The sequence below is a fragment of the Thunnus thynnus genome, chromosome 10, assembly GCF_963924715.1.
Source record: "Thunnus thynnus chromosome 10, fThuThy2.1, whole genome shotgun sequence".
Taxonomy (NCBI): Eukaryota; Metazoa; Chordata; class Actinopteri; order Scombriformes; family Scombridae; genus Thunnus; species Thunnus thynnus.
The window spans coordinates 22148849-22173994 of NC_089526.1; the positions used below are offsets into that span (position 1 = coordinate 22148849).

At 37.2% G+C, this 25146-nt stretch overlaps 1 protein-coding gene across 2 annotated transcripts; it reads right to left on the reverse strand.

Moving 5' to 3' along the window:
• Positions 1-25146, reverse strand: LOC137191749 (lysophosphatidylcholine acyltransferase 1). Of its 2 annotated transcripts, XR_010930440.1 has the most exons (15): positions 24667-25146; positions 16647-16786; positions 14565-14779; positions 11244-11356; positions 11085-11145; positions 10689-10747; positions 9052-9086; positions 7824-7878; positions 7388-7470; positions 6727-6852; positions 6026-6179; positions 5414-5512; positions 4717-4858; positions 708-4431; positions 1-674 (listed from the first exon to the last, which is right to left on the reverse strand). XR_010930440.1 is itself a non-coding variant. In XM_067602107.1 (14 exons), exons 1-14 carry the CDS (start codon positions 24787-24789, stop codon positions 4208-4210), a joined length of 1629 nt encoding a protein of 542 aa, XP_067458208.1. In that variant the 5' UTR covers positions 24790-25146; the 3' UTR covers positions 1-4207. The 2 variants fall into 2 exon arrangements, 1 of the variants encoding a protein (XP_067458208.1); XM_067602107.1 differs by having other exon boundaries at positions 1-4431.

Consider the following 25146-nt stretch of genomic DNA (forward strand, 5'->3'; position numbering starts at 1 on the left):
TGTGTGTTAACTTTTCTTTTTTTAATTAAATCCAAGAGTCACATGAACAAGTTATATCATAGCAGTCCTAAACAGACAAATTCAAAGTAGCTTGCAGTAATGACTCTTCATCATCAAAATGCATTAACAAAATAAAACCTGTTGAGTATAGAAAAAGACAGAAAGTAAAGCTACAGAGAAAACAGTTTAGTTTCTTAGTCCACATACAATAAGCCATCAGAAAAACAATATCGCTCTGTCAAGAGTACACAAGTCTTTCGTCTTAGGCTCACTGCTGGACAAACTGGTAAGCAGGCAGCAGTAGCATAAATACAAGTTTGTCTCTTACAAGTTGAAATGTTCTCAGATTGGTAGCACGTAGAAAAATGAAAGATTCACCTCTAATGAGGTATTTGAAATAAAGTGTGTGAAACAAGTGTTAAAGAAATACAGTATTTTCATAAATCCCAAATGCGGAATTGTTCTGAATGTAAATATTGAGTATAAAATGTATTTGACTTGCTGATGAAAGATAATTATATCTTTTAGACTTCCAGAAGGAAATTTTCTCATGTTTAAAATAAATAAACAAAACTGCAGTAAGGGTAACTGTGGCTTAACACATTCCATTCTGGGTCAGGTCTTAAATCATTAGTTCTCTGTTTCAGTTGTAATTCATAGTCAGATTTCCTCACCTATGTACAAAAACAGTATGGTTTCCCTCCTACAGACAGAGTGAATTGTGAACTAGCCACCTGTTCTGAAATCACATCACTACGGGTACATTAAATACTTTTCCATTCCACGGTGCAAACAGTTTTTAGTCATTCAAATCTGTACAATGTTGCCAAGTCCTACAAGTTTACAAAGCCATTCTCGAGCTACAAAAGTTCAACAATCCTGAGACAAAGCAGAAAAGTAGGTCTAAAAAGTGTTTTAGATGTTTCAACTAACCAAACCCTTACAGTACAAAAAATGTGGGGCAAGGGACAGCTTCCTTTAATTTGTGATCCCTAATTTCCTCTGTGCTCCCAGTATTATAGCAAATATATGACAGCAAAAACTATATTCATATTAACAAAATTGAGCTACAATACTGTAACCTACGAACTTAACATGCTTTACAGCAATGTGATATTTCTTTGAAAAATAAAGAAAATAATCTAAAGTGCAAGCACAAATACATACAATTTTAAAAGGGTAGTAATAAGGGGGCAATACTAAAAGCATTGTGATTAAATATATCAAAGGTTAGTTTATATTTGCGTACAGTCTGGAGTGTTTGTGCGATGCGGCCTGTCATGTGGTGGTAGACATCACCTCAAGGCCTGACACACTTACACACTCACACTTTGCTTAGTTCAACCTGCACGCCTTGAACATAAAAAAGTCAGTGGAGAGGGAGAGAGAGAGAGTTCAAACAGGATAAAAAAATGTACATTTGAAAACCATGATTTCTTAGGAAAATGTTCACTGGAGATCAGCGCTTTGAGTAGTTTCTGATTGTGACAAGATTGTCTATACATTCTCTTTTTTAGCATAAAAATTATATAGATTCAAGGCTATCAGTTTCCATATGAAATCTGCATTTTGTTTCTAAGCAGCCAACTCAGCGATAATAGTAATAATATAACAATAAAACTTTACACCGTGTAGGAGGAATACAGCACAAAACAATCGCAGTATTATACAAAGAAAAAAAAAAAAGAATGTGGCTCATTTTTTTCACCATCGATACAATCTGCAGAGGAGAGAAGATCACAGATCTTTGTCATGGCAGTGAAAATAAAAATCATTCATATACGTATATCAAAAATTCACTAAATGTCCTGCATTTGGAATATTCAAAATACATATCAGAACTCTTCAAAAGCATACATCTTGAGAAGGCTTAGACAACGAGATGTGAAATATTGCTTCACCAAAAGCCGTTACGGAGATACATGTAAGTATGGTCATGAATCTGATGGGAATGTGATGCATGATAAAGGGTAAAAAAAAGTTGATATCCATTGTCAAAAAGTGAACAAAATCTAACCATGAATGCATGCATCCCGGGTACAACTGGCAACAAATGGGTTTCGTTTCATCAGCTCAGGAGCGGTGTTGATTTCCCTTTTTACATAACAGTTTTCTTACCAACATGTAAATCACTGTAATTTCTAAAATTAAAAAAAAAAAATCTTAAACTTTGTTATTTTGTCTGCTTCCAGAGACATTAAGGAAAAAAGATTTAAAAAAAAAAAGCCAATTAATCAATTTTTGGCAAATGATTGAAATTAGCATCATTGTGTTGTCTAGAACGTACACAATACAGTATGATTTTTTATCAACATACTAAAGTTGTCAGTTGATTGCAGTTTCAGATTTGTTACTCAAGTTTCTCAGATAAAAATCAGACAAAAAAGAACATGGAATGGATGCTTGATAATGTCAGAGGAGAATTGCTTCTTTCCAGTATCAGCGGAGGTAACTGTGTCCAAAATTCAATAATGTAAATTTATCTTCATTAAGGGCAAATAAGACAAATATTTGCCAATTTGAAATTTTGTTATCTTAAATATTCCTTCATTTTAATTCAATTTCAAAGTACATATCCACCCGTGTTTGATTAAAAAAACATTTTAAATTAATTGTGACTGGCCATGGGCTGCTTGTCTGTGTACTGAGAAGTAATTCAATCACTTCCATTAACGTTTTTTTAACCAATTATATTAAGAAATCTGAAATGAGGCATTATTGTTAACAAAGATTCCAAGTTGGTCATTCAAATATGATTAGGTGCAAAAGTGCTTAGATCTCTTTTAAAACATGCCTCAGTGAATAAAAATGGCACAGTTTCTTTCATGCGCATGAGCTAGCAAACCAGAAGAGCCATTAGCATGAAGGTCAAATTTACAGCTGACTGAATGTTTAATTATTACATCCTTCAACACACTGGAAGAGTGGGAATTTCCAACAGACTGAGGAGTTATATGGAGTGAATCAGGTAGGAATGGTTAAAAAATATATGGCAGTGTAAGGCAGAGAGGGAAGTATGATGACCTTGCCTTTGGAAAATCCAACTTAGCCACCAAACCGGATGTGCTTTCAATGGTCATACATTGTGAACTCCCACCTTAGAGCCATTACACCACTGACTGAAAAGGACAGTACAGACATGACAGGTGACAGTTAATCACCTTATGCATTTTTGGTCCACGTTGTGTAGTTTCAACAATAAAAAAAGACACTTGAATTTGCTAAACCTGACAGAAACGACATGGATGAAGTTTATGTGAATGAAAAACGACTGGGCAGAAGAGTACTGATGTCATAAAAAAAAAAAAAGACATGCATGTGACCCAGTGAGCGTCAAAAATGATGACATCATACAAGTTATATTTTCCATTTTTGTCACTGAACCCTGAGCTAAATCAAATATATCATTGTATATATGTGTATATAACAGGCTCATAGCAATTATGCCTTTCTACTCGCAGAGACCTGAGTTCACCTCAAACGTGGCTACTGCAGCGAGATGCTTCAAGTGGTCAAACAATTGTCACTGGTACCCTCAGGTCTTCCCTCTGTAGATAAATATTCCTCAATACTGCTAAAAATACCATGAGCCCATTCATTCTGCACTTTCAATTCAAAAGGCAGCTACCATTTAAGAAAAGAAACAGGTAAAAGTTACAAACAAAAGAGAATCGAACACTGATTTCACTAAAAATTAGTTCATTTCACTGTCGGGGCTTTTTTTTCTTCTTGCTTCCCTCTTGTTAAAAACATGCACAGTCAGTACGTTGTTGGAGGGAAAATAAAATAAAATAATAAAAAACAAAACAAAAAAAAAGAAAAAGAAAAAAACAAAACAAACAAAAAAAAACAAAACACTTTTGCCCCAGGAATTTTAATAAGTGCTTGCCCTTCAAGTATTTAAGCATTGTATCTGTAACAGCCATTGTTTGGCATTTTGACGATCCTCACTATGAAAAAATTAAAAAAAAGGAATTTATAACAAAATAAACTGTTATCAGGCTGAAAATTACCTCAGAAAATTTTATGGACACAATACTAATAAAAAAGGTAAGGTAAACTTCTTCATTTTTGTAATTGTAGTTACTGAAATGTAGTCCCTTACTGTTCAAACATGTAACTAACTACCCAACACTAACTATGTGAGACATAACAACCTCTCACCAGGAGAGGTGTTTGGTTTTCTCCCACTACGTCTTAAACTATTTCAGTTGTGTTTCTTGAGGAGTCCATCTATTGTGCCATCACGGTTGTTGGGGCTGAAGTCGGGGCAGATACCGTTAGCTGTTTTGATGGTGGCAGTGCCTTGAAGGTTCAGGTTGGGCTTTGTTTGGTGATAGTGGCAGGGACCACTGTGGAGGCCTACGTTTTCTGTGTAGAGGTACTCCTCAGCAAAGTCTGGGTGCTGCTCCACAAAGCTTCTGAACTTCTCTGTAAAAAATCACCACAAGAGGGCGACAAAGACAAAGGCAATATTACAAGAGGTGATTAAAAAAAATGTCCAGAGACAAACTGTAAAGAAAAAGCTAGAAAAGACCATGAAGTGATGTTTGCATGACAGAGGTGAAACACTTTTCCAACCCTCACCTATTTGAAACAGTACCTGAATCTAGTGTGTACTACTTTAACCCAAATATTGTTGATTAATACAATCCTTATTTTGAACTTAAGTTGGTTATCAATGAATGATAAGGGAATGTTTGTTGGGATTCTTACCAAATGTGATCTTCCCCGTATCTTCAGCGTCAATAGCAGTAAACAGGTGTGACACACTGAGGTGATTCACTCCTAAAGCTGTCTTGAGTATAACTGCCAACTCCATCTCTGTGATGGCACCATCCTCCTCTGCCTCAAACATCTGAAGATAAAATGAAGAAATACAGATGTTACCTCTGACTTTGCCTTTGGCCATGAGACTCTGACAAGGTTGTCAGATTAGGTGCTGTTAACTCAGTTTTTTTCTGAAATGATACATGCTATTATAAATAATAAATCAGTGCTCAATGGATTTCATGAGGCCCAAGGTCACACAGCTTTCTCAACTCTAAGAATTACGTAAAGCAATTCAAGTGAGAACATGAAGGTGACTCAGCTATTTGGTTTTCATTCAACCACAACAGATCATTTGCAATAATAACCCCTAAAAGCCCATTTCAATTGATGTGATGAATGCAGCTCTGAGCATGATCACTTGGAAATTTTTTTTTTAAAAAACACTCTGTGTAAACATGCATCACTTTGCTATACACTAATGATGGAAAGAACAGTTTTATTCCACTGCTGTGCGAAACCTATGAAAACCTCCAGTGTATGACATTTTAATGTGGCAAATGTCACGCTGATTCCAAGCAAGCACAGAAAACTCAGTTCAGCCTGGCGCTTAGATAAGCATAAAGCTTGAGACAGAACATACCTTGAAGGCCAATTTCATCGTTTCCAGAGTTTTGGCAGGTCTGCATACAACAGATAAGGCTATCACATATTCTCTGATATCCATGCAGTTATCTTCATGCTGGAAAAGTGAGAGAAAACAAGGTGTTACAAAAGATGAAGACAGAGGATGTGAGCAAGTATATTTATTTATTTCACCCAAGTAGCTGCAAGTGCTCGCTGTTTAGGTCAAGAACACATTGCTACAATAAAACCTTTATTATTTGTATGGGTGCTATATTGCAAATGTATCCCCAAATGAAAAGAAAGGTGATGGGATTGGTTTCAAAGAAGTATTTGGTATTCAATCCAGCCTCCAGTCTTAACAGGGTTTTTTATAGAATAACTTTGTAAACTGACTATTCATCCATGCTCTAAAATGCAGCCCATACTGCTTAATACATACATATCACATATGTTATTATGTATTAATACTATAATATTGTATTCCAGTTCTATATTTCCAGTGAAAACAATAAAACAATGCGAGAGACATCCTGAAGCAAAAGAGACATAAAAACATAAGTCTGTTATTTAGTCTGAGCAAGATGTAGAGTTATAATGGTTGTGACTGAAAAATCTCTTTAGTTCTTACCTCATCAAAAAGAGCAAACATGTCTCGTAGCATGTCTGAAACTGGCACATCCAGGAACTGAGCAAAGTCGTCCAAGCCCAGCTTCTGTCCCTCCAGCTTCCTGGATCTGTTCCCATATTCCTGCAGAACCCTCTCAGTGTTTCTGGGTTTCAGCCTGGGACAGCGAGGGAAAGAAAGTTTATAAGTTAATAACTTGGCCATAATGTGCAAGGACGTTAAGAAAACCAACCATCAAAATGTATACAAATAAGAATTAACCAATGCAGGCAGTAGAGATTGTTTCCATGATCATTTTCTCATAATTGCCAACGTCACTGTTGGACAAGAGAAGGAGGTGTCGGCCATATAACTCCTCTGATGCACTTGGCCTTTCTAGCCGCTTCTTTTGCCAGAGAGGAGTTCCACCAAGAAGGCGTAGCATGTGTGGAGATCACACTGTCCCCTCCAGAGACCTTCTTTTGCAGGTGCAGCAAATGACTAACTAGTAGAAGCTACTGGCACAATAACAAGAATATGATCCCTAAATGCCTTCCCACTCAAGCACACTCCATTGCATTTGGTGGAACACAGAACCACACCGAAGGTACAGCCAGAAACTGAATCTGGGTCCCTGCGGTGTTGAGTTAGTGTTTTGCCTCTGTCTCACCCTTGTGCCCCTTACTTAGATCTCTTTGATGCATTGGAAGGTTTGAATGACTCACCCCAGTCTCCTGACGAGCTTGGCAAACTCCAGCAGACAGGTGTCGACTGGCAGTCTCAACTGGCCTTCTGCCATGGCCAGCTGGCAGTCTTCAAATGAATAGTCTGTGATGGGTACCCCCAGGGCTCTGAGCATAGCAAAGAGGAGACAATGATGGGACACGAGTGTGTGAAAATCGATAAAAAATTAGCTTTACGCTTATAAGGCCAATATAGCAGCCGATATGACTACTTTGATGTTGAGAACAATGTGTACGATTTTTTTGTCTATCTGCAGGACTCAAGTTTCCCATCCCACTCTTAAAGTGGTGAAGCACAGACTGTGGTGTATGATAATACAGGTATTAAGTGCAACATGAGCACAGTATAAGACAGATAGTAAGGTTGGGTAATATAGAAACACAATATTATATACTCAGCTATCAGAATTATGAAAAAAGGTATTGAAAAGTTTATGCAAGTGATGAGCCATCCCCAAAGCTTGATGTGTCCTTTGGTTGCATAGACCGACAAAACAAAAGCAATGGAAATGACTTGTTGTTCATAAGTAAACAATAAAATTAATTAGGTATTACGCTGTAACTGTCAACAGTCAAACTTTCCTTTTGTACATTCAAAAGGACTCGCTGCCAAAAACCACACAAACAATAAATTTGGACTTACTTAGCCATGACACGTCTAACATTGATAGCAAAGAGAGCAGGATTCTTTTTCTCCTCCTCTGAGGGTGTGTAGATAGGAAGGAACTGCAGAGAAAGCATAAAATCCAAATTATTTACACTATGCAATATACGTATATTCTATTGATTATGGACAAATATTTATTTTATTGCATGAAAATATCCTTAAGACTTTTTATTTCCATATACAAATTCAGGAAGACACAAAGGAGAAAAAAATGTATGTACTGATAAAAAGGAGGCTGAAGGGTCAACATCTTATTACAAGATAAAGATAAAATGGAATCAATGACAGGAGCTTCCTTTCACTTAGCACATATTTAATAATTTGGAATACTGCAAACACAGTGGTGGGTAAACAGGGCATTATCTAAAGTCACATTGATGCATGCAGTATAGAGATATACCTTCACACTTACCTCAATCTCAAACTCATTGTGCAACTGGCAGAGTGTCAGCCACAAGATTTCAAACCTGGATAATAACAGAAGATCAACAACAAAAATAAATAAACACATACACAAAGAGCCTTAATCAGGGTCCATGCCTGGACTTGACAGTGAGGATATGCAGATGGTTTTAAAATTTCTCATTTTTCACAATTTGTTGTAAAATGCATTCATATTTGTGCCACCAATCCACACACAATATCCCATAGTGACTGAAAAAAATAAATAAATAATTAAAAATGTTTACAAAATTATATTATATGTTTATCTCGCTACTTAAATGACAGATTTGGCATATTCTGGGGTATGCTTCTCACTGCTCTGCATGCCTGGATTGGAGCAGAAATCAGCAGGTGTTTTTTTAATGTTTTCAATAAGTCCAGGCTTAAGATTAGCTACTTGATGACAAGATGCACGCAAGTTAAATTTAGAGCATCAGGGTAAAGGGTACATATACACATGTAAGTGTGGTATTAAACCTCACATGTCATGCTTGGAAAGAAATGTCATTTATACTCTATACTATATGCCTATTGAGTTTGTATTTGTGTTAAAGAATTGAGTCAAATAGCGTTATAGTATAGTTCTGCTCAACTGAGCTGGAAGACAGCCAACAGCATACAGAGATCCACCATAATGATGGAGGCCAAATCAAAACAGGACATAGAATTCTGAGGACACTACTGAGACCAATAACAAGGACAGTCTTTCTCCTCCAGCCATAACTAATCTGCTTCCACTCTATTTGAGCTCTCATTGTGGAGATTCTGGTTTAGACTGCAATGTCAGACTAAAGGCAGATACCATCACCAAGCCTACATTTTTTTTGTTCCCATTTATTTTGTGTTTCAGTCAGAATTGTCAGGTCAGAATAATTATCTTCTTGTACAGTGTGGTTGCTGTTGTAGACCTGGATGGTGAATGGATGAATGATTTATGACATATATAAACTTTGGTGATAACTGTCTGGAAGAACGCAAAAAAGGGGGTGGGCATATTTTATTTACTATAAGCTTGAAATGTGGAGAGTGTAAATGCCATTTCTGCTGTATCTTTACCAGGAAACAGAAACTGAAGCACACCATACACTACCAGTTTGGACACGCTTTCTCATACAAGTGAATGGGAAGGTGTGTCCAAATTTTTGACTGGTACTGTACATTGGTAACAACTATTCAATTTTTAAAAAAGTACTTACGCTCCAGGCCCTTGCCACGTCCATGTGATTGTGTCCTGTCCAAAGGAAAAATAAATAAAATTTAAATTATTTTTCCGTATACCTTTTCTTGAACAATTATTAACTTTCACTTGCAGCTGTTCACTCTGCATCCAAATAGGAGTAGACACCTTTTATGCTTGTCTGGACACTGAAAACCAGATTACTAGTAAAGGCAAAACATCAGTTCCCATATATTACCTCTTTCTGGCTACTCAAACAAACAAAACAAAAATCCTTGTTCAGTATTGACAAAGGGCAAAGTACTCAGGTTTTCCAGGCAGAAACTACTTGTGTAAACAAAGTTATTCTTAAGGTAACCCTGTGGAATTCAATAGATTAATCACAGTTTAAGAACTGGCACCACTGTTAAGTTTTGCAACCAGGGCTTAAAAGGTATAAAAGTTTGGTTTAAAACATTACAAAATTAACTAAAATTATCAACTGAATGTGAAGAAATAACAGTTTTGACATCATGTCAAAGACCTATATATTGTGTTGCAGAGATACCTACTGAAGTTATCATGCTAACCAGCTAGCTAATCGTGGAGCCAGGCTGAAAGCTGCTTAAATTTTCGCTTTAGGACTGTTAATATGTGACTTTATTAATTATTAATATTTTTTCAGGCAAGAAAGTAACCATGTAGGTTCAAAATAATCTATTTAGAAAGCTACACTGGTGTTGTTATTCCTGCAGACAGGGGAGACATCAGCTGGTCATGTCAGCTGATCAGACAGACTGCACCAGCCATTTGGCATTGTAGCACATAAGCTGGATCAATATTGAAATATCATATCAATAAATTAGTTTTCTGTTGGATTACTGTGTTATAAAATGGCATGCAATTGATAAAAAAAAATGATGCTGTGTGACAGAAAAACTGCTGTTTTACCATTAGTGAGTTCTGTGACATTTTATGATTTACATCTACCCTGGGGGCATGTGTGTAACTATTTAGTTGTTACTCAAAGTTGCAATACATGACATTCAGCCACTAGATGTCGCACTAGAGCACCAACATCTCAGACCAAAACAAACGTGTGTGTCATTTACACGGCCACCAAAACAAAGAACAGAAGCTCGGATAACAACACACAATGTGTGTGTGAATGAAGTAGTGTGACTTCATTCACTGGTAAGGACGCCAAAGGCTGGAGAACATTCTTGATGCAGTGTATACAGTTTGTGCATGCACCTTCAGAGTGCTGTGTGCTTAACTGAAAGAAAAAAAAAAAACATCACGATTTGACAGTCAAAAAGGTCCATAGGGATTTAAATTTTATACCAAGATAGAAAAATAGATGAAAAATTAAGGTTGTGGTAAATGATAGATAGTTGTGGTAAATAAATAAAAGTGTTGATTTTGTTGGCCTGAGATGATATGCTTATCTCCCAACTGGATACTATCACGATACTTGGGTGTCTGATTTGATTCAGAATTGATTCTCAATTCAACACCGAGTCTCGATTGAATGAATATGAGGGCCCGCCTTTGAGAGATAGGCAGGGAAAACTCTGGTTCTAATATTAAACAGATAATGATTTGTTGAGGCATTCAACAAAAATGTGATAGCGATTTCTCTACAAAGCTGCGTTTCTGATATATTCAGAATCTTACCAGTTTATTTGGGTAACGAATCACCACAGGCTGCACTGGTACAGCTGGGATGAAGGCTCCTACAGGACAAAAAAACCCCACAAAAGATAGATATGTATAAACAATGAACTGGATTGGAAAACAAATGCATGCAGATTAGAATAGTAATTGCAGATATAAAAAAGAGAACTCAATGATATATTATGATCAGCCAGTGTATCAACTACAGAAATAAAGGCAATTCTGCCAAATAAAGTCCACCAACCATAAAAACAACCTATTGCACAGCCCTACTTCATACCTATTTGATATTTATAGAGATAGGAATTTATGAAATTTAAGAGCCAAATTAGACATTAATTCAAATTGCCGTATAATTGAAAGAAGAGAGGAAAAATGATAGTGAAAGAGTTTTACCTGGCTTAAAGGTGATTAGGCAGGATCTATTGGTGCATGTTCCCTCTGGAAAAATCATTATCTATACAAAAGAAAGGAAATGGTTCACAGATTAGAAACAAAAGGATACTACTAAGAATGTTGCAAAAGAGAGTATGTATGCATATTCCATCCACTTACCTGAGGCCATTCCCCTCCAGAGTGAGCTCTGCGTTTGATCTCCTCCACGGTCTTCTTTCTGGAGTCCTGGTCTGATCGTGAAACAAACACTGGCCTGATGAATTTAATCAGAGCTGGAAGCAAAAGGCAGAGAGAGAATGGAGGAAATACGATAAATACAGAAGCAGTTAACTTTTTTCTATTTCTTTTGACAGTTAAGAAACTAAAGCTTTATTGGAGTCGGAGGGGGAAAATCGACATCCAGTTAGAGTGGGCGTACAATATAAAACACAAGAACACAGTCAGACCTCTTCACTAAAGTTGGACACATGCCATGTCTGTATTGCCCCAAACAACAAATATTTCTGCAATAAACAGCATTATTATTACTGTAAAACAATCTGTTACATTAAGTAGCACAAACACTTCACTGTACCAGCTGAGATAAGCCGACCAGGGGAGAGAGAGCAAAGCTTCTCTATATCAAACACCACTCAAATAATGTCCTTAACAAAGCACTTAACTCCAAATCACTCCAAAAGAGCTGTACAGTGGTGAAGAGTGGAAAAATGTGGCTACAGTGAAACATTCCTCTGTGTTAATGCCACAATCATATAACTGTAAAGCAATGCTGAATAAAAAAGGCCTGTTATCTAGCAATATTCTTTGAATAAAGACTAGAAGTGGGGATAAGCTGCTAACCTGAAAAAAAAAATGTCTCATTTAGATACTATATCTTCTGCATTTAACACATGGTCATGTGTTCCTGGACTCTGGTTGCATGAGTCAGATGAGTCTCACATGTTGATTACACATGCAAGGTTTGGCTTTCCTCTCTGATTTTTTTCTGTTTAGAGGCCAATAGGGTGACTTCAAAAATCCAAGTGACACAGAAAAACTAACAGTGGCAGAGGTGTAGTATGCAACATCTGGTTGGGTTGATGATGATAAGTTGTTCAGAATTTGAAACTGAAATTTGTAAATTAAGTACCATAAGTATCAACAAACTAAATCCATATCCTAAGAACTAAAGATAGTAGATAGTAACTTGATCTGTCATTTTTATAGACAAAATAATTAATCCAGAAGACAACTGGAAGAATAATTGATAATGACAATAAGCATTAGAAACACACAACTATCCACTCACCACTCCAACTTCCATTTTTCTTAACAATGCAAAAGTCTGCAAAACTTTTTCTCACTGATGTGACACCACTTCTGTCAATGTCACTTCCCTTCTTGAGGGTTGTACTGAATAATGCAAAAAAACACAAAGTTGTTGCATTATGATTTGCATAGTGTATAATCTTCAGGTCAAAGATTAAGGGTGTCTCTAGCATTTGAGACCTGCTAACCAGAGTTGATCTACAAAGGGAAAATGTACAAGGAAATGAAAAAAAGAACAGTGACAAGACAAAGACTGTGTTTAAATATTCTAGATTAGATTTGCAGGGGGTTGTAGATGACAGAATCTCATCCTTGACAAAAATAGAAAAAACAGCTAAGTCAATGTTTCTGGTGGCCCGGAGACATAAATTCAAAAAGAAAGGGAGAGATAAAACAAGTAAAGGAGAATGAGGGAAACATAAGATGACAAAAGAAGAGAGTGAGGCCATGAGAAGAAAAAAATTGATTCCAACTGTGAGCTGTCTGCTGACAGGAAGGGATTAGGACTCGAGCTAGTACCCTGAGAGACACTGCACACGTCACTGTGGCTGATCAGGTCTTAATGCTTATTCTGGATTCCACTTGGCCCGGCATTGGTGCCTGGTTCCTACTGCAAGGCTAACAGGACTAGTCAGACTAAAGTTACAAAGGCACATGGATGATCTTCATTAGCATTTTTAGAACAGCCAAGTGTAGAGGGAGCAGACACACACAGACACACACAGACACACACAAAAGAATCTTGAAATTGTAAGATGTTCCCCCTCACTGTCATCCTGATGAAAAGTTAACTCAGGCACTGTGCAATAACCCTGAAACACTATAGTACCCAGCGTACCTACAAATTATATATATTTATTTTAGTCTACAATACATTTCTCTCACTGCTGTATATCTGAACAGGCTGTATATACTGTACATAACCACCTACTAAGTGTATAAAGTAAGTTATTTTTACTATTCAATATTTATCTCATCACCCCTCACACTCTTCACTTCTTTTTCCACTTTATTTGTATCCTGTTTACAGTTCACAGAAACTGTTTCACCTGTATATAGTCATTCCTAGTGTATATTTCTGAAGATTGTTGTTTTGTTATTCTATGTAAGTACACTGAGAGCCATGAAACTGGAGTCAAATTCCTTGTATGCGTTAACATACTTGGCCAATAAAGATGATTCTGATTCTAACTATTCATTATTTATGTCCCTCAGGTTCCTTAGAAACATCATCTTAGGTGATTGCATGTTGTATCACTCAGGCTGGAGGTAAAGTGGTTGATTACTTAGTAGGCAGAGCAGGAGGAGGCTAAAATAACACTTAATTTTAATGTCCAGCTGCTATGCGTAGCATTTCCTCTACCCTTATTAAATTGATTGGTCAGAAATTCCAGTCCAGGTTCAAAATTTAGGCTGGTCGGCTAGCTGACAAATCTGTCAATAATGTCAAATGAAATCATGGGGCCATGGTTAATACTGGCAATTATGCCTGATAAGCTAACCATTACCGTTTAGTTTCTTTTCTCTCTAGCATTAAGTATTTTCAACATGTTGTGACTTACTATTGAGTTATTTCCTGCCCCAGTCTGAGTCTGATCATTCATCCGTAAAAGAACATTTGATTTTTGCTTCCTTTTGTCATGGATGATTTAATGACAGAATCAAGAGAAAAAAATTTGAAAAATCAATGACTTATTTTTGGACATAAATTCTGCATTCATCACAGCAAGGCAAGTGTATTTTTTGTGTGTCTATCCATTTCCTGCTATACAGTTACTATGAAAGCTGTACTTGGCTTCAACTCTGTAAAAATTCTCAGTTAAGTAGATTGGGCAATCCCCACTGTTTACTGATACAACAGCAAAATCACTGAAACTGTTAGGACCTGCCCTTTACAAAGTAGCTTTGCCTGGCTCAAAGGCTCAAACAAGGCAAACTGTATATACACAAACACGTGACTGAACAAGTTTGGGAAAAACTCTACCTATGCATAGAGATTCTGCAACATCAGCAACATTGATCTGTACCACTTTCATAAGGAGTGATAAAAGTTTAACTTTTTTTGTTTGTTTGTTTAGGAGTCAGCAGATTACCCATTACACTCATAATGTAGATAATAGTCATAAAGATAACAGTAACAGCAATATGTCCATGTATGTGTTTGTTACTTACTGCCCCAGAGAGGTATGTCCTTGCTCTCGGCCTTCATGACAATAGAGGCCATTGTCATGGTGACTGGGATGGCATCAAAATAAGACGAGTGGGGTGCCAGGGTGAGGATGGGTGCCTCTGCAGGTAATGCCCTTCTCCCTTTTATAGTCATCCAATGGAAACCTCCCGCAAACCACATGACCCGCATGATGATCTTCAGAATTATGTCGACCAGTCTGAAAATAGGATGATTCATGTGTGAGGGTCCCTTTTATTTCAGTTGAAAATGGAAATAAATAATTACACTGCATGGTATATTACACTTCAACATCAAACATTCAATGTAACAGTTTCTTAGCATCCACTGACAGCAACAGCGTTTGAATAGAATATTAGGGCTGGGTGAGTTTAGGGTTATTTCATCTCCAATATCATTATCAACTATTCATACTGTATAAGAGCTGTGGCAGACAATAAATAGAGCAACATGAGTAAAAACAACACAATGACACTAAAAAATAAGAAGGAACGTCCTGATCAAGTTTTTTTTGGACCCAAACCCTATCTCAGTCCGAATCCTAAATGACACAGCTAACCAGGGCACACTCAAGCTACAACCTGAAAATGAGATGAGATATAACCCAATTCATCCTGAAAGAAACTTCTGTGCCAAAGATGCTCAGTATAAATAGTAAAAATAATTATGTACATAGCAGCAAAAATATGCAATGCTGAAGAATCTGACATATTGTTATAACAAGGAAAGCCAACTAAATTTGGCACACCTTATTTTTACAAGCTCAAAATACTCAAGGTCCTGGTCCCTAAGTTGATAAGCTTAAATTGTTGATATGATATAAATGAAATTTTAACTGGGAGAATGTGACTCCATAAATTTATATGATGCAATCAGCTACATCTCATTTCACTAAATAAGACTTAATCACTTTGTTGATGTTGGAAGTACAAAAACACTGGCAACTGGTAGTACTCCAGAGGGGACTTCATTTCCTCACAATGTTTGGCTGAGCACAGACACTGGGGCTTGCAGAGAGCACACAAAGCAGACAACAGCCAAGTTTCATTTTAGCCTGTCATCAAGTTACTTACAGAATTAACATTAATTAACAACAGCAGATATGACATGCGACCACTGCCGTTTCTCATTTTAATTGGCAAAAACAATGGTTGGTACTGGCTAAAAATGAGAAGCTGCTAACTGAATGTTTTGTACACTGCTACTCTTTGCTAATAAGAAAGAGAAGAGAGATATAAAATTTTGATAACAGACGTGTCAGCGTCAGAGCTTAGTGAATCTGTGTATTTTGCTAATGTGGATGTCAGAAGGTGATGACATTTTCACATTCATTCATTCAACACTCATTTTCACTCATGTGTGCAGTAGTAGAGTCTGGCTGTAGTAAAGGAGAGTAGCTTTGCTGACACTAGTAGGTCTAGGTGGACAAAACACAGTAGAATACAGTAAGGAAAAGACTGGAATTCAATCAGGTTTATTTTAAAATATGCCTGGATCAGCCCCAATACAGCTCAGGACATCTATAGGCCACGGTGGAGAAAGTGAACCAGGTGAAGTGAAGGTTAACGTTCTACTTGAGCTGACGACGACTACACTTGTTACTGTAAAAGCAATAAAAATCTTCGCAATTAAAAAAAATAAGAGTACTTTGTCAAAACACCTGTTCAACATGCATAAATATGTAGAAAAGTGATATTTTCATGTGCTTTGCCTGTAGTCTCCCATCCACTGCAGGTATGTTTTACACAACTACAGTGCGCTGATTAGGCTGATAGCAAAGTGGTAGGAACAAGCTACAACGAAAGCTGTCCGTATGTAGCCTAACTGTTTAGCTTGTAAATTTTTAACGTTTATTAAAATTTGGCAAATTCTTGTAAACCTTTAGCTACTGGCTGAGACAGCAGCCTCTCCTCCCTCTACCAGTGGTACCTGCAGACCGTGAATCACACCAACTGCAGAGGGAGGAGGACGGAGAACAGGAGGAATGACTGAAGTGACTGATTTCTATATTCTCTATTAGGGTTCAAACCCCGAAGGCACATATATGTATGCAGTAGGGCACCCACCTCCTCCAGAGGCACTGGGGTTCGACGGTGGTCTCGGAGCGTCCTACTGAGGCCAAGAAGGCAAAAGGCCAAGCCAGCAGCATCATGAATGCAGCTATGAGAAGACGGATGGGGAATAGTGTGACTGTCATAAATGCTATCTGTAAGAGAAAGGAAAAGAGAAAAAGGATTAAAGAAAAATAGAGTTAATTCAATAACAGTCATGTTGGTACAGTCTCCATTTGATTTTTGTCTATGCAGTATGTCCACCACGATGAGTCGTGGCTGCCTGCCGCCCTGAAGATAATGCCTTGTGTATAATGTATGTGATCTATCATCTATCTCAGTTTATAGTTGTCACAGGGGAAGCCCCGTGATTTTCTCTTCTGCTTTGTTCATTAGGTGCAGTAAGCAAATTATGCATTACACTACTGCTGACGCTAATTTAAAAATTTCAACATAACCCTTTTACAATAAATGATTTTTAACGTTAAGGCAGTGGTAGCTGTTTACTATGAATTCAAAAATCAACATGTTACCAAAAGTTAAAAAACACATTTTGTCATGAAGGCCGTTTCAAGAGCAAAATTGTTTATATTATATCTCTAACAAAGCACAGTAAAGAAAAGCACATTAGAAAACAACAATGACTTTATCTTATGAATACCAATGAACTAATTAGTGGTCTTTTCCCTTATGTATCTGTCCTATACAGTACCTCTGGTCACAGTAGCCTAAAGCAGTTCAGCAATACAAAACACCTACAATCCTACCCAAGAAACTGCATGCCTTATATACATTAGACAACTGAGATCATTTCCATCATATAGTGTAAATTAAACTGAAGTGCAAGTTCCACAATGCATATTTACCACCCTAACTCTTAACACCTCACACACCCCACAAACGCCTGAAACATTTCCACTCACAATATAAGTATATTTAAACCTGTGTCTTCAAGGGTACAGTATCTACAGCCACATACACTGACATGGCCATGTACACACCACATATGACCATGTTTTTTATTCTTGAAGGCTCTGACAAAACATAGCACTTCACTGTTTGGGTCCAATGGTGACTGACTGTTTACTTTACAGCTTTTTATGACCTTCTAATAGCAGCGCTTATCTTCTGTCAATATTTGTCTTGATAGCAACCACTACTGGGGAACATGGAGTCTATCTGGATTATCTTATCTGGAGAGAGTTCTTGTCTGACAGTATAGTCAATTGAAATCAATCAGATTACAACTTTCTTGATATCTGACAATGAGAAACACTGCACAACAACAAGCAACAGATACATTTTGCAGACTATTTAACAATTGGAGAATGGTTAATCTTAAAGTTACACTTTTTATGAATAAGGTTTTTGCCTTTTTATTTTAAAACATACCATGGTATGAGGAGTGTCAAAACGACATTACACATTCATTCTACCACCATCAACACAGTGACACAACCCTCATTTCCCTTTTCTTTTTCCTCTAAACTGTTTACTTTCCCAACATTCTCTTAAGATACATGAATTAATGATGTTAAATGTCTATGCAGTGTACTTATCTCTTAACAAATAGGCTATATGGTATACAGTTTTGAACAAGAAAGGACAAATCATGCAGAATGTACTTTTTTCTTTAATAAAAAGGGGCCTTTCTTAGAATATATGAGAAGGATTGTATAATGCATTTGTTAAAACATTTATTCAGACCCAAAGCATGAGAGTGCATGAATGTCACATGGAATTAAAGTGTTAGCAGTGTTAGCAAAGCAGAGAGATTATTTGTGAGTGAATTCAGGCATTGTACCAAAAGGCATCTTTAAATTCATGTAACAGAGCTTGTCTTTTAGAAGTCATTAGGAAACACAAAACACACATATTTATGTGGTTTGATATAACTTGGAAATTGTATAATAATTGCCAATGCAGGGCCTACATTATAACACTACTGTAAATATTGTACATTGTATTAAACTGAACTGGGACTTGGTATCACTGTAGTTGTAAAGGAAAACCTTCATTGTGAACCATGTGTGATAATTTTGTTTTTCATTTATCTCCACTCTGATGAAGAAGACCTCTAAAGGTCTAAACTGGTCATGCAACCAAAGGATATGAGAATCATCCCGGTGTCCCTGTCTCTGTGAGTACAAACATCTGTTTCAGTGGCAGTTTCACATCGCCCATCATGAAGCCGAGCCATTTATCATACTTTTTTCTCTGCTTTTTTAAGTGTGTAATCAAATAGGTCTATATGTTCTTCAAATAAAAAAAACAAACAAGAATGGTCACAATCTATGGTTTTTCTTCACCAAATCCACACTAAAATAGGAAGTTGGCCTAAATAAGAAAAAAAAAAACTGATACACAGTATGATATATCAAACGGATAGAAAGCTTGAAGTGTGACCGTTTTAATGGTAGTAGAGGTGTGTATAAGCTTACTGATTTTCAAAAGCAAATGTTTAATGCTTACAAACCTAGACAATTTCTTCAAAATTTCTCACTGTTTAAGGCTAGTGAGAAGCTGCAGCAGAGTGGTTAGTTTCTCTAACTAATTGGAAGTTGTAGCAGGGATAGACACAAGTAAGATTACGATAATTATTAGTGCATCATCTCAGTAACCAAATGTTCTTATATGTATTTAAGATCTCATGCTGTGACATATTGGGCATGTAGAATAGCATGAGGAACAAAAAACTGTTGAACCATCTGCTCTAGGCACTTAAAGCGTCAGTTCTCTTTGCACAGGATGATCATAATTTGTCAAGAATTCCATATCAATGTCAGTCACACTAGGGGTGTGCGATATGACAATATTAGATTGTGATCAATTAAAATGTCTCCACGATCTACCTTCACAGAGAGATCGTTGGTATTGTGCTACAGTGCACATTGTATCAGTTTAGCTCTGTAACGGAACGCAGTCTGCTAGAGGGGGTAACAGCACTGACATGGTAAGCACCTCATACGACATTTCTAATCTGCTGAAGAAATTGACCTCCAGTGCCAAGGACCTCAGGTGAAAACAAGCTCACAACAGAGCAAACTATCTGCACGGTTCACATCAGAAGCCCAAACTGGTGGTTTTTAATGGTAAATGCAACGAAAACAGCGAGCAGCAGCGTTTGTGTCAGGCCTCACTCTTAGTCTGCCACCTGTCTGAGCATCATCACATCGCCTGCTCACCAGTAAGATCATAGATGTGATGCTAGGTAGTGTGTTTGTGTAATCTACAGCAGTCTTAATGTCCTGCTGAAATGCTCACCTGCTGTACATCATGTTAAACTGACAGCTGGGCTGCAGGTAAACACCAATGTTTAGTGGTTAGCTTGCCTGTTAACAGGTAGCATTAACTTCTGTTATGCCACAAGCTAGCATTATGTCACCTGTGGTGTGCTGTGTTGGTGCCTTTTTTTAACATGGTGTACTTCCTCCTAGTTATCCAAAACGACACATTAACACACTAACACAAAATAAACTGTTTGCTTTTTAGCTGTGAAATTAGTTTGGTTGTACTGCAATATCTATTATAAACAAGGCCAAATAGACTCACTACTTTTTAATGCATCTTTGCACACCTCCTCTTATTTATTTATGGAACTGTTTGTGTTTTAATGTAATTTTATGTCTTTCATGAGTGTATGTTTTTATGTTGTTTGTGAGCCCCTAACCTGAGTTAAATTTCTATCATTATGTGATAAAAAATAAAGTTTTTTTAATTTTGAGTACGGTTCAGTAACTTGCAAAACAGTCTGAAAAACCAACATGAAAAAGAATCATGATACGATTGTAGATCGTGATCTTGCCTGAAGAAAATTGTGATTTGATATTTTTGCCATATCGCCCACCCCTAAGTCACACCACTGTTAGCAGGCACCCAGACCACAAATAGCACTGCATTGGTGTGGGCATATTGTTTCAGGTAGCAGTGAGAAGATGAAAAATAGTAATACAGCTATGAGTTCAAAAGGCTTTTAAGGAGGACTTTATTCATAATGACACACACCCTCAGGTCTCGATGACAGGCAATACCTTATACTGTTAATTATTTTGATGCCAATCCACAGTTTAAAAAAGGAATAGTGATCTATATAGTGTGGGAATGAGCTATTGACTCATTGCCGCTTTGGCAGGCTCAAATCAGATTTAGGTCTTTGTTGGGTTTTCACAATAAATCACACAGGAATGTAAATTAAGCCTGTCAACACTAAGCTGAGAATTAAATTATCCTTACCATTAGCAGCTTGCCCTCTGACATCATACCAACTTTTAGGGTTTAAGGCTAGATTAAGACTGTAATGTTTGCTGATACCTAAATCAGTAACAAAAACATTGCAACATGTTCTCACATTAGGACTATGCCCGCCACAGCAGATCACTTAATTATGTCATTGAGAGGTAAAACTGCAAGAGCATCTTTGTGTGGATTAAATGGTTGGGTTACTGAATTACAGTATAGCCTACTAATAAGGACCTGAACAAGCCTACACAGTTTAAGTGATTGAACAAAGATTTGGGGCAAGTGTCAACTGAGGCTATCAGCCAGACATCTCCACCTTATTACCTGTGCCCCCTTTTCTGGATGGCTGTCCCTTATGCCCCAAAATAACTAAAACTCCCAGGTGAGCAAAGAAGTGAAATGTCTCCAGCTCCTGTCAACTGTATGTTCTACTGTACAGACTTTTGCACTGTGAGCAACTATGCCAATTTGGCTTACAAACAAGATAGTTTTTAATTCAGCTACAGCCTATTAGCTCTTGAGCTTTTTGCCTATTCTTACAGGCAGCAGCTTTATTGTCTAAAACCAAGCATACCCTCATGGCCTGCGTTAATCCAACAAAACTCATCTGTTCCTATTATAATCTGCAATCTGTACAATTTGTATGGAGGGTTTTATAAACATAGCAAGAAATTATATACCGACTTACCAAAATACGATTTGGACCCATTCTTATCCATCTGTGATCAACCATTCAAACCCTAAATACTTAAGTTTCATTGCAGTAACTGCCTGGTGAAACAATCCCCAGTCATCTCTGTGCCATTCGCTTACAACCTATCAACCAGCACCATACTTTTATAATAGATGAGGGGCACATACTACATTGGCAATTTCTCTTTGAATCCAAAAGTAATTTGGTTGGTTTATAAATTTGTAGACAGAATTATTGCTTTTTGCTCTACACTTCAATGTTTCAGTTCATATCGAGTCTTACTTACACTGCCATGGATGTGAAAGCAAGACCAATGCACCATGAAGAAAAAAGTTGATTCAAGTTACATCAGAACAACTAGGAAACTAATTTCCATCCTTTCATGACCCATTTGTGGATCAGCACTTAGTGTTTACAAGAAACCAGCTTTAAGGGTCTGATTTCTTTCATTTCTTTGCTAGACAATAACATCTAAATGCCACTGTACAGGAAATAGGGGAGTTCTATGTAACATTATGCTATTCATTTTTGGTCAACATATAATCACAAAGTAAGTTGAGCAAGGTTTTACAGCAGTAAGTTTTGTACAAAACTTATGATATATATCGATACTGTGATATGAGACTAGATATTGTCTTATATTCTGGATATTGTGATATGGCAAAAGTGTTGTCTTTTCCTGGTTTGAAAGGCTGCATTTCAGTAAAGTGATGTAATTTCCTGAACTTACCAGACTGTTCTAGCTTTTATTTGCCTTTACTCGCTTAGTCATTATATCCACATTACTGATGATTATTAGTAATACTACCACTTATAGTCATCCCTACAATACAATACAACAATTGTCGCAATATTGATATCAAGGTATTTGGTCAAAAATAGTGATATTTGATTCTGTCCATATCACCCAGCCCTAATTTGTGATATTGGGCTATGTAAATAAAATAAAAATACAAATAGAATTGACTACTTACTCTGAATAATATAATTTTTTTTTTTAATTCTTTTTATCAGAGAAACTAGGCAGCCTACCTATTTTTCTGGCTGTTATTCACCTGATATTCTTGTTTTGTGACCAAACTTTAACATTTTTGATCAGTTTTACACCGTTCAGACAGAACAGCACGAGCATATTAATAGCATATTAATAAAACTGTCTTACATAGCCTACAATTTCCCCTCAGTCTTTGTCAATTGAGCCAGGATGAAAGTGATGTGTGTGAACCTCCCTAGGTCACTATTCTTCCTTGTAACAAGATACTCTCATATACCTGCTAAGCTAGAGCAGCGCTATTCATAAAACTGAGGCTTTCCCATTAGACTGAAATTTGTTACAGAAATACCTTAAAGCTGTGTCCCAATTCCGCACCATTTACCAATATATAATACAGTATTCCATAACCTTTATGCTAAAACTTTTAGTCATTAAAATGCGACCAATAAATATAATTTACTATACTGTACCAACAGAAAATAATTTCCTATTGGAAAGTCAAACTGCGACTTTTTGAAAGGTGCTGCCAACTTCATATTTGGAAGCTTCACAATGAGAAAGCAAACTGTTTTTCACAAGATTTATACTTTTTTCCCACCAATAAAACACCCATGTGAAACAATTTTAGAATGCATGCTGTCATTCTTAATGATACTTTATTTTTGTCTTTTTTCTGGTGTGAATGCACTACATACTTCAACATGATAAGGGTTCATAAAAAGCATTTAACAGGGAGACAGTTCAACACTTCTTATCTCTATTGACACAAAACCAAACATGGTTTCCAAACCACATCTAAATCCACGTGTGACTGTACAAATGTATGTTTCACTGAATCAGAAGCTATTCACTCAAGGTACTGATAAATGCTAACTCATGGTTCAGAGTGGAAATACACACACACACACACTTTAAGTATTTGAGCTATTCTGAGAGACGATGCAAAGTGAACTGCAAAAGGCCCACATGTCCCTCCAAATTTATAAGCAGCCTAGTTTGAAAGAACAAGGTAATTCAATGCTTACCAGTATACAACAATGAGATGAGGTTTCCTTCATCTGTACACTATGCGACATGTTGCAATGTTTGATCAAAAGGCACAACTGCCATATCTGATATATCAATTAAGACGGTTTATCTGGGGCACATTGTCATTTCTGTAGAGGCTGCACCCAAATAATACATTAGCATAACTTTTGAGTATTTAAGCTCAAAAATATGAAACCAGTGACTGCAAGGTTGAAACAGTCTACAAGTTAACACCATTTACAATAAAGCCTGAAAGCTCTAAATCTGATTATCAACTGCATTGACGGATGGTTGGACTGCATGTCAGCTTTGTGATGCAAAATTGTAACACTGTGTCAAGAGGATGGTTTATTTCAAACAAGAACTACCTGTGAATTTCAACAGATGTGAAATATTATATCCAAGTCGTAGATGGGGAAAAAATGAACATGACTGTCAGTTTTCCATCTCAGTTATCCACCCCCCACATCCACACGTGTTGGTTGCTGGTTGAGTGGGACGCACCAAAGCTGCGTTAACCAACAAAGCAGGATAAATGAAAAGGAAGCTAGAAAACGGCACCGTGTTTGAAATATGTAGCGAATGCAGCAGAAACATGAAACCTAAATAAAATATACTAACCTGCGTCCTTGTACTTAACAGCTAAGATAACAGTTAAAGAGCAACAAGCTAAGGCCCATCCTGCACGGGCGGCCATGCTCATCTAACTGTATTTCATTTAACTAGATTGTTAGCGGATTCCTGGATGAGGCAGGATGGTTTTCATATTTTCACACAGTCATGTGTGGCATTCATAGAGCCGCTGCAGCTAAATACCCAACCATTTTCTCACAGACCATCCGTCCTTTATCGCAGCGTTGTAGCAAAGCGTTAAGCCAACAAGACAGAAGACAGAAAGCAACATGTATGTAGCTAATGTTAGCTGACTAGCTAGCACTAGCTCAGCTGACTACATGCGAACAGGAAAAAAACTGACAAGTTAAATGATGGTGACAGCCTCTCCACTGTGTTGTTCAACAAACTATTAAAGCAGCACGTTAACGTGTCTATAATACACTTGAATGAAAACATAATATTACCTTTGCCTTTTCCAGAGGAGTGAATTTCAAGACGTGTACAAAAGGGTTTCTGAATGGAGGAGCTTGGTCCATCTTCTTTCCGTCTCCCTCCGCCGCACATTGCCTGTTACTCGGCAACCTCATTCTTACAACAAGTAACGTTGGTCGGTGTTGAAACTCAAATCTTAATATCAACAGAAATATAATAACAGAAAACTGAGTCCGCCTGAGAGGAACAGTATTCACGCACAACGCAGTTTCCCCCTATCTGTCTTGCACGGTAGCTAATTGAGGTGGCAGTGCAGGGTTATTAACGTTATCTTCCTTTCCCGGACAGCATGGAGGGATAATGGTTAGCTCAAGGATTAGCTGGGGATATTTGAAGTAGCCGATATCTTTCTACCGACAGTGCGCAGGACGCCGTCCTCCACACCGCGTTCCCCAACCTCTCCGCTAGCCCTGGATGCTAACGCAACCACGATTCCACTCCCGACATCACGC